The sequence below is a fragment of the Denticeps clupeoides genome, chromosome 3, assembly GCF_900700375.1.
Source record: "Denticeps clupeoides chromosome 3, fDenClu1.1, whole genome shotgun sequence".
NCBI lineage: Eukaryota > Metazoa > Chordata > Actinopteri > Clupeiformes > Denticipitidae > Denticeps > Denticeps clupeoides.
In genome coordinates, this window is record NC_041709.1 from 28229720 (window position 1) to 28243322 (window position 13603).

A 13603-nucleotide genomic window follows, 5' to 3' on the forward strand; every position below is an offset into this window, starting at 1 on the left:
AATTATTAGGCAAATTAGTATTTTGTCCACATCATCCTCTTCATGCATGTTGTCTTACTCCAAGCTGTATAGGCTCGAAAGCCTACTACCAATTAAGCATATTAGGTGAAGTGCATCTCTGTAATGAGAAGGGCTGTGGTCTAATGACATCAACACCCTATATCAGGTGTGCATTATTAGGCAACTTCCTTTCCTTTGGCAAAATGGGTCAAAAGAAGGACTTGACAGGCTCAGAAAAGTCAAAAATAGTGAGATATCTTGCAGAGTGATGCAGCACTCTTAAAATTGCAAAGCTTCTGAAGCGTGATCATCGAACAATCAAGCGTTTCATTCAAAATAGTCAACAGGGTCGCAAGAAGCGTGTTGGAAAAACCAAGGCGCAAAATAACTGCCCATGAACTGAGAAAAGTCAAGCGTGCAGCTGCCAAGATTCCACTTGCCACCAGTTTGGCCATATTTCAGAGCTGCAACATCACTGGAGTGCCCAAAAGCACAAGGTGTGCAATACTCAGAGACATGGCCAAGGTAAGAAAAGCTGAAAGACGACCACCACTGAATAAGACACACAAGCTGAAACGTCAAGACTGGGCCAAGAAATATTTGAAGACTGATTTTTCTAAGGTTTTATGGACTGATGAAATGAGAGTGAGTCTTGATGGGCCAGATGGATGGGCCCGTGCCTGGATTGGTAAAGGGCAGAGAGCTCCAGTCCGACTCAGACGCCAGCAAGGTGGAGGTGGAGTACTGGTTTGGGCTGGTATCATCAAAGATGAGCTTGTGGGGCCTTTTCGGGTTGAGGATGGAGTCAAGCTCAACTCCCAGTCCTACTGCCAGTTTCTGGAAGACACCTTCTTCAAGCAGTGGTACAGGAAGAAGTCTGCATCCTTCAAGAAAAACATGATTTTCATGCAGGACAATGCTCCCTCACACACGTCCAAGTACTCCACAGCGTGGCTGGCAAGAAAGGGTATAAAAGAAGAAAAACTAATGACATGGCCTCCTTGTTCACCTGATCTGAACCCCATTGAGAACCTGTGGTCCATCATCAAATGTGAGATTTACAAGGAGGGAAAACAGTACACCTCTCTGAACAGTGTCTGGGAGGCTGTGGTTGCTGCTGCATGCAATGTTGATGGTGAACAGATCAAAACACTGACAGAATCCATGGATGGCAGGCTTTTGAGTGTCCTTGCAAAGAAAGGTGGCTATATTGGTCGCTGATTTGTTTTTGTTTTGTTTTTGAATGTCAGAATGTGGAGATGTTATATTGTTTTCACTGGTAAAAATAAATATAAACTGGGTATATATTTGTTTTTTGTTAAGTTGCCTAATAATTATGCACAGTAATAGTCACCTGCACACACAGATATCCCCCTAAATTAGCTAAAAAATAAAAACAAACTAAAAACTACTTCCAAAAACATTCAGCTTTGATATTAATGAGTTTTTTGGGTTCATTGGGAACATGGTTGTTGTTCAATAATAAAATTATTCCTCAAAATTACAACTTGCCTAATAATTCTGCACTCCCTGTATATTGTGCATATACAAGCAGTAAAACTGTGTTTCCTGGTGCAGTGAAAAAATAGATGTCTGTGCCTTTAAAACAAGTCGATGACATCATCAGTTTTTATTTTTAAGAGTGCCACTGACTAGGCAAGCAATACTGATGACTACAGATATGATGACAGATCCTGGCACAATGATCCACCTATGACAGGCCAAGGTAGGGTGAGTCAAAACACTTTAAAATCCAGTAATTAATACCAATGCACCTCTATATGTTGTAATGCAATAATTTCAGATTTATTTTGTATCTTCTAATGTTGCTCTAATCTGTTTGTAGTTTGTATTTCAATAGTTTCTAAATTAAAGTTTCTGTGGTGTTGATGCAGTGACAGATAGAAGATGGACATTCCTATTGCCTTAAGATGGCAAGTGTGTCACAATCGTATGAGGTGAGAGTGTAGGAGGGGACGTGAAACCCAATTGTGGTTTGCGCAAAGAGGTGGTTGAGTCTCCACCGTTTTAATCTGTGAGTGGATCTCATCTTGTGCTGCAACATGTTGATGCTCACACAACAAAAACAAACGTGTAACGCTGGCTGGACATGGTGAGAAAGAAGGATACATACACATGACGTCACAAGACAGGGGTTTAATACACAATCACATGACAGGGGAAACACCACCAAACAATGACCCGATGGTGAACAGACAAAAACAGGGCAGCTTTATACAATCAGACATCAGTGAAAACAATCAGGAAACATAATAGTACAGGACGAACATGAAACTCCAGTCCAACTCTGTGCCCGGAGTAACCCCTACCAGACCGGATCCTGACAAAACGGGTTAAAGGGGTAAAAGGATCGCGCTTACTTGAATTGGCGAGGTGAGAAGAGCCGAGTCTCTGTCGGGATGACAAACAATCACTTAATGCCAGATAGCTGGCTGAGACTTGATTATATATGGACCAGGTTCTGAGGTCACGTGAAAAAGTGTTGCTTTATTGGCAGTGTGAGATAACAGGACACTAAGAGAGAGAGAAAGACTTAAAACTCTTTGATTACTGTTCTCTCTGACCACACAATATGCTTTCAAATATAGTAGTGGCTTATTGTTTCACCATCAATTGTCACACGTCAGAAAGTCTTTATTTTGATTGATGCTATTACATTTGTCATTCACATTGATGTTTTTAAGGCACTTCACTAATACACTGAGGGCAAAATTCAATATGAAGGGGAAGGGGGGAAAAACCTTTGAAGAACACAAAGATTTACACAGCATTACAAGGTAAGCCTATATTTCATGTTGGCTAAGGGAAGAAAGCCTATATTTCATGTTGCCAAACTTAAATAATTTTATTTCCTCTTCTGTAGACTTTGCAGGGATGGTTTTGTATTTATCTACTATTGGTCGTGGATGCAAATGCAACCTTTTTAGGCTTACAAATATGGGGACTTGGTGTATGACTGCAGATTTCCTTCAAATTTCCAATCACTTTTCTTTTTCTACTTGTGCAGCTGACGTGCAATGATGACCTGAAAAAGATGTCGTTTCAATGTGTCTATGCGCATTTTTTAAAACACATGGTATCATACCCTCTCAAATTCAAATTTGATGTGGAATCATCATTCTTATCAAACAGAAGACCAGATGTAAACAGACCTTTTATCTCCACTTTAGATACAGCCAGGTAAAAACTTAACCAACAAATTGTTCTCATTAATAAATAAATTGTTATAATGTAGATCATTGATTAATTTCTATGTCCATCTTTGGTATGGGCATGATTCCGTAATCAATTAAATATGGACACATTTCAGTTTACATTTCTCCCTTATTCAGCATTCTTGGTCAAGTCAATTGCCCAAGTTATTTTTATCAGCTCCTTGTTCTGTTGAATCTTTATTAGTTTAGACTGAACTCCTCCTAAGAGGAAGCAGGGGTCTGCTCCATCAGCACACACCAGAAGAAGCAACCTAGTCTCTAGGTATGTGACAGATGGTGAGCTCTCGCTCTGTGTTGGCTGATCTCCACCTTCTCTCCACACTCGCTCAGAACCCCTCCTCACCATGTTTGCATTAATTACATCAACTAAATGTCAGTGGCTTTTGCCAGAATGTTGGTAAAGACGTTGAGCATTTAACAGGTCAGGATTCTGATAAGGACAATTAGCAATCATGCTGCTGAGCCAAAAAACTAAAAATAAATCAATTGTTCCAGGCAGTGGCTTTGGACACCAAGCAGGTTTTAATTTTTAAGGCTGTGTCATGATATGAATAAAGGAGCAGGCACCATGACATGGGTAAAAAAGGGGGATGTTGCAAGTGTTACTGTAACTGAATAAATGGCACGAGGGCCAGGAACACAAAGGAAAACCAGAATGTAACGCTACAGCAGTTAAGCAACCTTACAGACTGACCGAGACGTTAGACTTTAGCTGAAATATAAAGAGTAATGATCACCGGTCCTGATAGACTTCACAAGCACTGTAAAAACCAATACTTGTGTGAACTTGCATAAGCTTGTTTACTATACTCACAACAACAAATTTGTTCATCTTAGTTAAAGTAACTATTACTTTCAGGGCAATGAAAACCAATTACTTACAGCTTTTCTCAAATGCTAAAACACAAAAGCCAATCATCTAAACCAAATGACCAGTTTTCTAAACACATTTACTAAATCTATCATTTTCCAATATCAAAAACACATTTCACATGAGGACACAATTCACAAAACACAATGCTCCTTTCTCATAAATCTAAACACATTTTTCTTTGCTAAAGCACAAGTTGCAAAAGAACTCTGCTCATATTTTCAAATGAAAGCTCATGTGATGCAAAGTGCTTGCCACAGTCAGCAATTTTTGAACACAATGAAGACACTGGCGTCATTCATTACACACAACGACTCAAAATTGAAGACACTTGTTGCTAATGCTGTGACCACATGTATAAAAGCAGGTTCAGAGTGCACAGTTTGCTGAAGGTTCACTACATCCAGAGCGACTTACAATCAGTAGTTATAGGGACAGTCCCCCCCCTGGAGCAATTTAGGGTTAAGTGTCTTGCTCAAGTGGGATTTGAACCTGGGTCTTCTGGTTCATACACTCTAAAAAACGCTGGGTTGTTTTTTCAACCCAAACGCTGGGTTGAGACTGCTGTTGGGTCGATTTAACCCAATTTGGGTTGAAAATCGGCCTTTATCTTTAACCCAGCGGTGCTGGGTTGGGAACGCGGACGTGAAAGAGAGCACGCACGTCACGTCAACTTTCAGGAACATCAGCGAGAGAAGCCGCCATTTTTTTTGCACCGTCATTAGTGGCGAAAAAAAAAGGTTTCTGAGGGGCGAAAAAGGTTTCTGAAAGGCGAAAAAAAGTTTATGAAGGGCGAAAAAAAAAGTTTATGAAGGGCAAAAATTTTTTTATTAAGGAACGAAAGAAAAGTTTCTGAGAGAAAGCTGCGGGGGTAGGAGACGGGCGGGAAAATTCTGAGGGGAAGGAGAGGAGAACGGAGATCGGTATGCTTTATTTTGCATATACGCTATGAAAGGGGTTTTTTAGCTTAATGTTGTATTTTAGATGGTTAATAACACTGTTGCCATTTCATATGTAAAAAAAAAAAAAAGTTAATCCTGGTTATAAGTGTTGTACAACTTTTTGCAGACATTTCATGAGTTTGTAATGGAGGAAGATAAATACGTTGCTGTATGTATTTTGTTTAAAGATTACAATGGTTTACAGTGGTTTAATGGCAGTTTTATTTAATACAGTTAAGTTTCTGGATATATACATACACTCACACATAGTTCTGCTAGTTCTATAAAGGGTAACTAGGTTCATGTCAGACTGCTAATTTTGCCTTGCCACTCTTTATAATTTGGGATGTACAATTAAATTAGATCATAACGCTAAAATGTATTTTATTTGTTATTCTATTTCAGATGGATGAATACGTGAAAGCTAAACTAAGTGAATGGAATCTTGAAGTGTTAATTCCCACATTTGAAGGTATGTTGTAATATTTTACTCTGTTCATTGTAATCATTAGGGCTGTCCTTGTCTAAAGATTTGTCTGGATGACTTGTGATGTTCGTTTGACGCATTAGTCAGATAATTGCACATTTATTAATAAACCATTTAAATCATAATAATTAGTCTATAATTGCCCACATTGCCTGTTTTATAAGGCGAAACAGTTTCGGAGTACCGCATCAGTACAGTTCATAGAGACCGAGACCACAGAAAGCACATCCTGTTACTTTCATAATTTAACAAAATTGCAGTGTTTTGTTGTTATTGTGAGTGCACACTGAGACATGTAGTGTCTTTACATATTCAAAAGGTGTATTACTCTTATCTAAATGTATAAGAGTATTTTAAGAGCAAGTGACCACACAGGTGCCTCCATCTGTCATGCTGTGACTACTGTGCTACTGTTCATTTTCCACACTCTGCACAGACATTTCCACAGTGCACATATTTCTACATTAGCATTAGATTGAGCAGCCATGTAAAGTTGCCACTATATTTCAGATGATAAGCCATATATTATTTGAGGTCGATGATAGCATTTGGATATCCTGCCAGCTGTTAACAAGCTGTTGTGTTCTGCATATTTTTTTACTTACAGCTGAGAAGATCGATCAAGAATCCCTCCTTCTTTTAGATGATGTCACACTGACTTCTCTTATCCCTATTATTGGACTTCGTTTAAAATTCAAGAAGTACCTCAAGAATGTGCTTGATGTAAGTTATTAGGTGTAGACAGCATGGGGTACATTTGCTTTAAATGCAAAAGGTCTTTGGGATCTGATAGAGAATTTTTTTCACATTTGAAAGTTGTACATCATGTATATTCTACATCAACATACTTTCAGTGTGCTCAAACTGGATGTAATCGCACGTTCAGTATTATTAGATCATTTAGAAGACACCTACTGAAGCATGCTAATGAAATGGAGGAAGCCCCTTTGGTTGAGCCTGAGAACTATTCATCAAATTCAGTTTTAGAAACTGTTGAACAGAGTGATGAGGAATGTGATGAAATTTCTGAAGAACAATGTGATGAGTTTGAGGAGGAAAATATAAGAGACAAAGTAGCATTGTTTTTAGCAAAATTAAAGTCAAATTCCTCCCAGACACTGAGTGCTGTTAATTGTGTGGTAGAACACACATCTAGCCTTGTCAGTGATGTTATTGAATCTCTACAAAGAAAAACTGCCTCTTTTTTAAGAGAGATAGGCCACATCGATAGTCCTGAGAGCCAGAATTTTTTAGAACATTTTGCATTTGCAGCGCATCCATTTCGGGGCTTTGAGTCAGAGTACAAGCAAATGCAATATTTTACTCAAACTGGATTCTTCTTGCATCCAAAAGAAGTGCCTTTCCCTGGTGTCTCATATACTCAAAAGAGAGACACGTTGATGGGGACAGTAAAACAAGTGGCAGTCCGAGATACATTTCAGCTAATTCCTTTAAGGCCTTTGCTAAAGCTGGTTTTAGAAAGTCCAGGAACAATGGACAAGATCTTTGAATGGCAAAATCAAGAAAGCACTGCTCTTGAAGATTTTAGAGATGGCACAATCTTTAAAGCTAGTGAACTCTTTTCCAAAGAGTTGTCCATTCCTCTTGTACTGTACAACGATGAATGCGAGATGGTAAATCCACTTGGATCTAAAACCTCAGTTCACAAGCTAGGCTTTGTTTATTTTACACTTAAATGCTTGCGACCTGAGTATCTATCCAACCTAAACTCTCACTTCTTGTTGGCAGTGTACAAGACGGATGACATAAAAACTTATGGAATAAATTCTGTTTTAGATCCAATTGTGTCTGAGATTAAGGATCTAGAATTGGAAGGAGTTCAGGTTCACACAAAACATTTCAAGGGCACTATTAAAGCAGGCGTTGCACAGGTTTGTGGGGATAACCTGGGTCTTAATTCCATCCTAGGCTACACAGAAAGTTTCTCAGGGAAAACTGTGTGTCGATGGTGTCGGGTTCAAAGAGAGGTTTTGAGAGAACAGACAGTTGAAGACCTGTCAGTCATGCGCAACAGGATTAACTACCACTCTGATCTACTTCAGAATAACCCAACTGAAACTGGCATTAAAAGAGAGTGTTCACTCAATAAACTTCAGTTCTACCATGTAACTGACAATGTAACTCCTGATGTCATGCACGACATTCTGGAAGGGGTCGGAGGTTACGAAATCAAGCTTGTTCTTAATTCTCTGATTGAACAAAAACTCTTGACACTTGATCAGCTGAATAATAGACTTACAAGCTTTGATTATGGTTTTTCTGATAGTCACAATAAGCCATCTGTTATCAAACCTCAGGATCTTAAAAACCCTGATGGGGCCATGAGGCAAACAGCAGCACAGACGTGGTGCCTTCTAAGGTTGCTCCCTCTTATGATAGGGGATTTGATTCCAGAAGGTGAGAAATACTGGGAACTACTGCTTTCATTACTTAGCTGTATGGAGCTGATTTTCTCTCCAGCCTTGACTGCAGAGGCAGTTATATTTTTGCAGCATCTGATTGAGGAACACCATAGTCTGTTTTTGGAGCTTTATCCAGACAGGCATTTGAAGCCAAAGCACCACTTCATGCTTCACTATCCTGGGGCCATCAGGAGACTTGGACCTTTGGTTCGGTTCTGGTCCATGCGTTTTGAGGCAAAACATGGTTTTTTCAAAAGACTAAGTCATATAACCTGCAATTTTCGGAACATTTGTAAAACACAGGCTTTCCGACATCAGATGATGTTGTGCTACACCTTGCTGTCTGAGAAGATGTTCTCATTTGACTTTGAAGTTGGTCCAGGATACACCACACTCCTGGCGTCTATAGACGATTTTGAGAAAGTGAAATGTGGTTTTGAAGGAATCCCATTGTTCTCAGATGTCTATTTGCCATCTTGGATTAAATACAAGGGAGCAACCTATAGGCCAGGAATGACACTTTTTGTATCTCACTCTGCTGATGGTGAGCCCCAGTTTGCAACCATTAGGAATGTTGTGGTCTTTGACTCCAAAGTCAAATTCATTGTGAAAAAATGGGACACTATTGGATTTGACAGGCATTATTTTGCATTCTCTGTGTCTCCTTCTTCTGTGCTTGATTTGGTGGATATTCACTCTCTTGAAGATCACCACCCTCTACAAGTTGTGATGTCCTTAAAGGACAATGAGAACCACCATTACATCTCGCTGCGATATAGGCTATTTTAGGAGGGGGCGAGAGGGGGGTTATTGGAGATGTTTGGGGACGGATGGACGGGGTTGTGGTAGCATGTGATCAAAAACAGCAGTAGTCCATGCTTGTGTACACCTACTACTAAATACTACCTCATGCACATTTAAACAAAATTATACAAATATCAACAAATTTCAAGTCATCATGGGGACATCGCAATACATGTAAGTTTTACTGAAAGTAATAGCTTAGTTCAAATTAAATGTCCTGTTAAAAATGCAGACATGTGAATTATTATTCAGTTTTATTTATTAAAGGAATCCATCAAAGAGCCTGCAACTACAACAACAGGACCTAGGGAGCAGCAACAGGGTCCTGAGCACAGAAGAAGGGGGGAGCAAGCAGCAGCATTTGTAAGGTCCAAGTCTGAGATAGATTGTGTGTGTGTGTGTATGGTCAGTGTACATAATCAAATGCAATTATCATGGGCATCTTGTCAGTAAAGCTGATCACATGCTGTGAGAGAGAGCAGCATTTAACGAGCCGTAGTTCACTGACAAGCTATACTGCAATATTGTGTTCGCTATTTTTATTTATTTAGAATGTAAGAGACATCCTTGCAGCAACATCCTGTGGCAGCAGTATTGTGGATGCCATTGAAAAAAGGAACTGCATTTCGCTTAAAGAAAGACAAGCGATGGTTCGTATCTTGGTGTCGCATCTAATTGAGCGCTTTGGAGAAAAGTAAGTACAAATTTAAGTAATGGATTTAATGACAAAAATATCATTTGAGATATTAAATGCGTTAATGTGTATGTATGTAGTATTGTTAAAAATCTAAATAATTTTTCTTTTAGTCCAAGTGGAGCAACAAAAGTCACCCTGGCTTCATCAGTAGTTGAACAATTTCCATGCCTTAAGGATTGCCAGGGTAAAGGCTATGTGAGTACAGTGTCCTAAGACAAGGATTTAATTTTTCTGAATATTTTTTTCTGTATCTCACAATCTGATTACTAATTGATAATCGACTGAAGAAAGAAAGACATCAACATCTTGGATCTTGAGCCAATGTTGTATTTTCTAATTCTGTTTTTGTATTTTTTTAACACAAGGAGGCATGGTTCAGTCCAGGTAGATTTCACAGACCTGCCACAGGCTTCCTTGAAGAGCGTCTTCGGAACGTGCGCAAAAAGATCCGAAGAGGAAGACAAAAACCAGTTTCTTCAGACAACCCAAGAGACAGCAGTAATTTTACTTTGCCAGGTATGTGGGTACATCTGTGTAGGGTTTGGTATCGTTTTAAGTTTGATCAAATCCAAGACCCTAAAGAGTGAAAAACGGGCATTCGATGACCCCTTTTAAAGATGTAAATGTTTGGTATGAATACGACCTCTATTTGCCAACATTAATTGCTGCATGTTTGTGATGTATGGTTCTTCTCACAACAGAGTCAAATGTGGACTCGGAAAGAGTGACTCAAATGATAGAGTGGCTCAGAAATAATATCTGGCCAGCAAGTCAGGTCGAGCAGTACATGAAAGAGACAGCAATCCAAAGGGCCAAATGGATTCGTAACGATGGATCCAAGACTATAATGGAAATAGCCAAGGAGTATCCACGTCTCCTCGACACTCCGGGCATGGTGGGTAAAATTTTAAAATTTAAAATCATTGACTCTATATGTTCTTTTTTTGTTTTACAACTTTTGCCATGTTTGTCTTTGTTCTCTGCTTTTTAGATATCCCAGGATTTTTTAATTTTGAATCCAGACTGTGCTTCAAACCTCACAGAAAATTGGGTATCTGTGTTTAAGGAAAAGATTCTACTGTTTGCCAGCAAACAAAAACAAGCTCTTAATCTACTTCACGACATAGAAACAATGTCAGCAGGTAATGGGTATTAAGCACAGTGTTACAAAATGAATTACTTTCCCATTAATCCCCAAAAGGATAATATTGTCTCTTTATATAAAAATGACTGTTAGTAAGGACAATTTCCATTTTCTTTTTCAGTGTTGTATTTTGTAACACAATTTTGTGATAAATTAATGTGATTTATTTTTATTTTAAAGAGACACAGAGTGACATCGCCATTCAAGTCCTTCCTGTAATCCTTCCAACGCATGTGTACAAAATTGGAAGAAAAATGTTCAAACCAACTCTCCTTGAAACCAGGAAAGCCTTCATAGACATACAGCCAGTAAGTTAACACCTACTGATAAAACTACATGATTCACAATATGCCAACACTGGCTGGTAGCTTGGTGTGTTATGGTGTGTCTTGTTGTGTCTTTAATGCTCCTAAAGTTTTTTTTTAGGTGTTCTAAAGGTAACTGTAAAGATATTTAACTTTTACTCTGTTGAGTTCTTAACAAATCTTTACCATTAAATTTTTATTTATTCCTTTTTTCAGATTGGGACCAATATGGCTGAGTATCTTCGTTCAAAAGAGTCCATTGAATTTCCTTATGTTCTCATGCTTGGAGACTACCACTGCTTTCAAGCCTTTGCTATAATAAATGACACAGCACTTGAGCAAAGGACATTGCTTGCTGCAGTGGACATTTGCTTTAAAGCATTCTACGTCTTTGATGTGAACTACCCCAAGCAGTGTTCCCAGGTGTGGCAGTTTCTACAAACTGTGGTGTATGGACTTCCTGGGGAGGAGACACCATCAATAAGAGTCCTGCGAGCATTAATTTTTGCGGACAAACAGTAATCCCATTGATTGATTTCTCTCACATGGAATGTTGATGCTAATGTATATAAATGTTTGTGCATGTTATGAAATGTTTTCATATTTTAAATACATTTTGTGTGTTCTTTTTCATATGTTATATTTTTGTATGTTTCTTACAAATAACTTTTACTGATGTTTGCACATGATTGTTAAAGTTATGAAATGTTTTTCTATTTTAACTGAAGTTACATGTTTGCACTAATTTTATTATCTATTGATGTTTATGCATTATATTACATTTACATATCAAATCGTTTTTCTAATGTTAATTAATTCTGATTAATTGTCCTTAATTCACATTGTTACGTGTATTGTCATGAATAAAATTCCATTACTGAAGTATGTATTGCTGTAAAATTGTTTTTATTTTAGTAATTTTAATCACAAGTTTCTATATTAAATTTCTGACCCATTTTGGGTTCCATTCAACCCAGCAGCGTAGTCATTTTTAACTAATAGTTGGGTTAATAATCACAACCCAGCATGCTGGGTTAAACGTGTAACCCAACTTGTTGGGTCAAAATAACCCAGCGTTGGGTTGGTCCCTTTTTGACCCAGCGCTGGGTTACCAAAATAACCCAAATTGGGTTGTTTTTAACCCAGCAGTTTTTAGAGTGTAGGCAAGTTTGTTGGTAGTAGCCCACTATTCCAAACAAACACAATGGATGAAGGCAGAGTCAGAGGAAAAGGACTGAGTCAGAGGAGGGAGAAAAGCTGGCCATCGCACCATCCTCACATCATTACGGACTAGATGCAAATGTAGCCCTTTTACCCCACGACTATGAGAGCTGGGCTCTGGGTTCATATCACTAAAAGTGATCCTTTACTCATATGTCTTAATCTTTAAATATAACTAGTGGAATTCCAAAATGAATTATATAAATGGGTATAAACAACACACAGATAATAACATGTACAAAATATGTATTTCTATCCTTTATATAATTAAACAAGGAACTCAAAAGAAATTACACAACACACATAAAATACACTTTCAAACAGTAAACCAATTAAATAACTTAAACTAAAGCCGGCAAGTGAAAAAAAATATAACCCCCACGGTGCAGGCCTGTGTGCAACAAAATGTCGAGGTGCTTCAGTCTTATCACTTACGGCTCCCAGCACAATATGGCGTGCTTCGGTATTGCAGTCACTGTAACTCCTGACCTCCAGGTAAATCGTGAGCTTCGGTGCTCCTCGGGATGACGGGATGACCCTGGAAACAATGCGGTGCTCCAACGTAGCCAGAGGAAGCCTGCGCGTTGCCGGTAGCGCAGACTGCTATCTGGGTGCGCCGACACGCGTGTGCTCGTCCTCTCCTCTCCCTGTGCGCTCGCCCGTTCACCCTGCCGATGGACGGTGAATTCGTACGCCAGGCCCGTGTCCGAGCACGGAGCTAAGAGGCTAAGCTAATCGCCGGAGACTTCAGACACCAGCGAATATTACAACGCACCTCTCACTGAGATACTGTAAACCTTAGTGTCTAACTGATACAATCGTCCAGACTAACATACCGCTAATCTCCGGTTATTTATCAGTTCTTTTTCCCACAGTGTATTACTCTGTTCTTCCTTGCTTCTCCCACGTTTTGCCGCAAACTCCCTTCCTTTTTTCCCGCGCGCTCCACTTCCTTCCGTCTTATCCCTCCCACCATCGCTGATAGGTCAGAACATCACAGATAATAAAAGGAAACAGAAATAATACTGAACAAATATTTAGCAATAATTATTAACATAAAATGAACATAATAACATATATACACATGTAACATTCCCAAACTTTTCTCTGGGTTACACCCTCCCCCTTCTAAAAGTTTGTATGTCCTCATACAATACTAAGGCATGGGTGTACTAAGCATTGCTATCTTCAACGTTGGCCAATTTTAATGACAATACCCCTGTGTACAATAGTCAGAGGCTGATCTCTAGATCTACCAGGCCCATCATAGGTGAGTCTAACTACAGGCTTCACAGCTCGTTTTGGCCTGCATTCTGATCTAGTGTTCTGCATATCACTATGAGAATCAGTGAGCAGTTCTGGTTCAGATTCCAATTCAGGATCCACGTTCTGTTCTAAAACTACACTAGTCTCCTCTTCAGTCCTTCGGCAATCTTCCATCTCACTCTCAGATGTAGTAGTCCCATCAACCTGA

The 13603-nt window shown here is 39.1% G+C and overlaps 1 protein-coding gene across 1 annotated transcript; it reads left to right on the forward strand.

Moving 5' to 3' along the window:
- Nucleotides 1-2343: 2343 nt before the first annotated feature.
- Nucleotides 2344-11430, forward strand: LOC114785189 (uncharacterized). Its single transcript, XM_028971042.1, has 14 exons — nucleotides 2344-2394; nucleotides 2706-2798; nucleotides 5454-5520; nucleotides 6143-6258; nucleotides 8262-8381; nucleotides 9030-9125; nucleotides 9314-9456; nucleotides 9570-9654; nucleotides 9825-9975; nucleotides 10161-10354; nucleotides 10451-10601; nucleotides 10784-10911; nucleotides 10947-10985; nucleotides 11125-11430. The coding sequence occupies exons 3-14, from the start codon at nucleotides 5454-5456 to the stop codon at nucleotides 11428-11430; spliced, it is 1596 nt and encodes a 531-aa protein (XP_028826875.1). The 5' UTR covers nucleotides 2344-2394; nucleotides 2706-2798.
- The last annotated feature ends 2173 nt before the right edge of the window (nucleotides 11431-13603 follow it).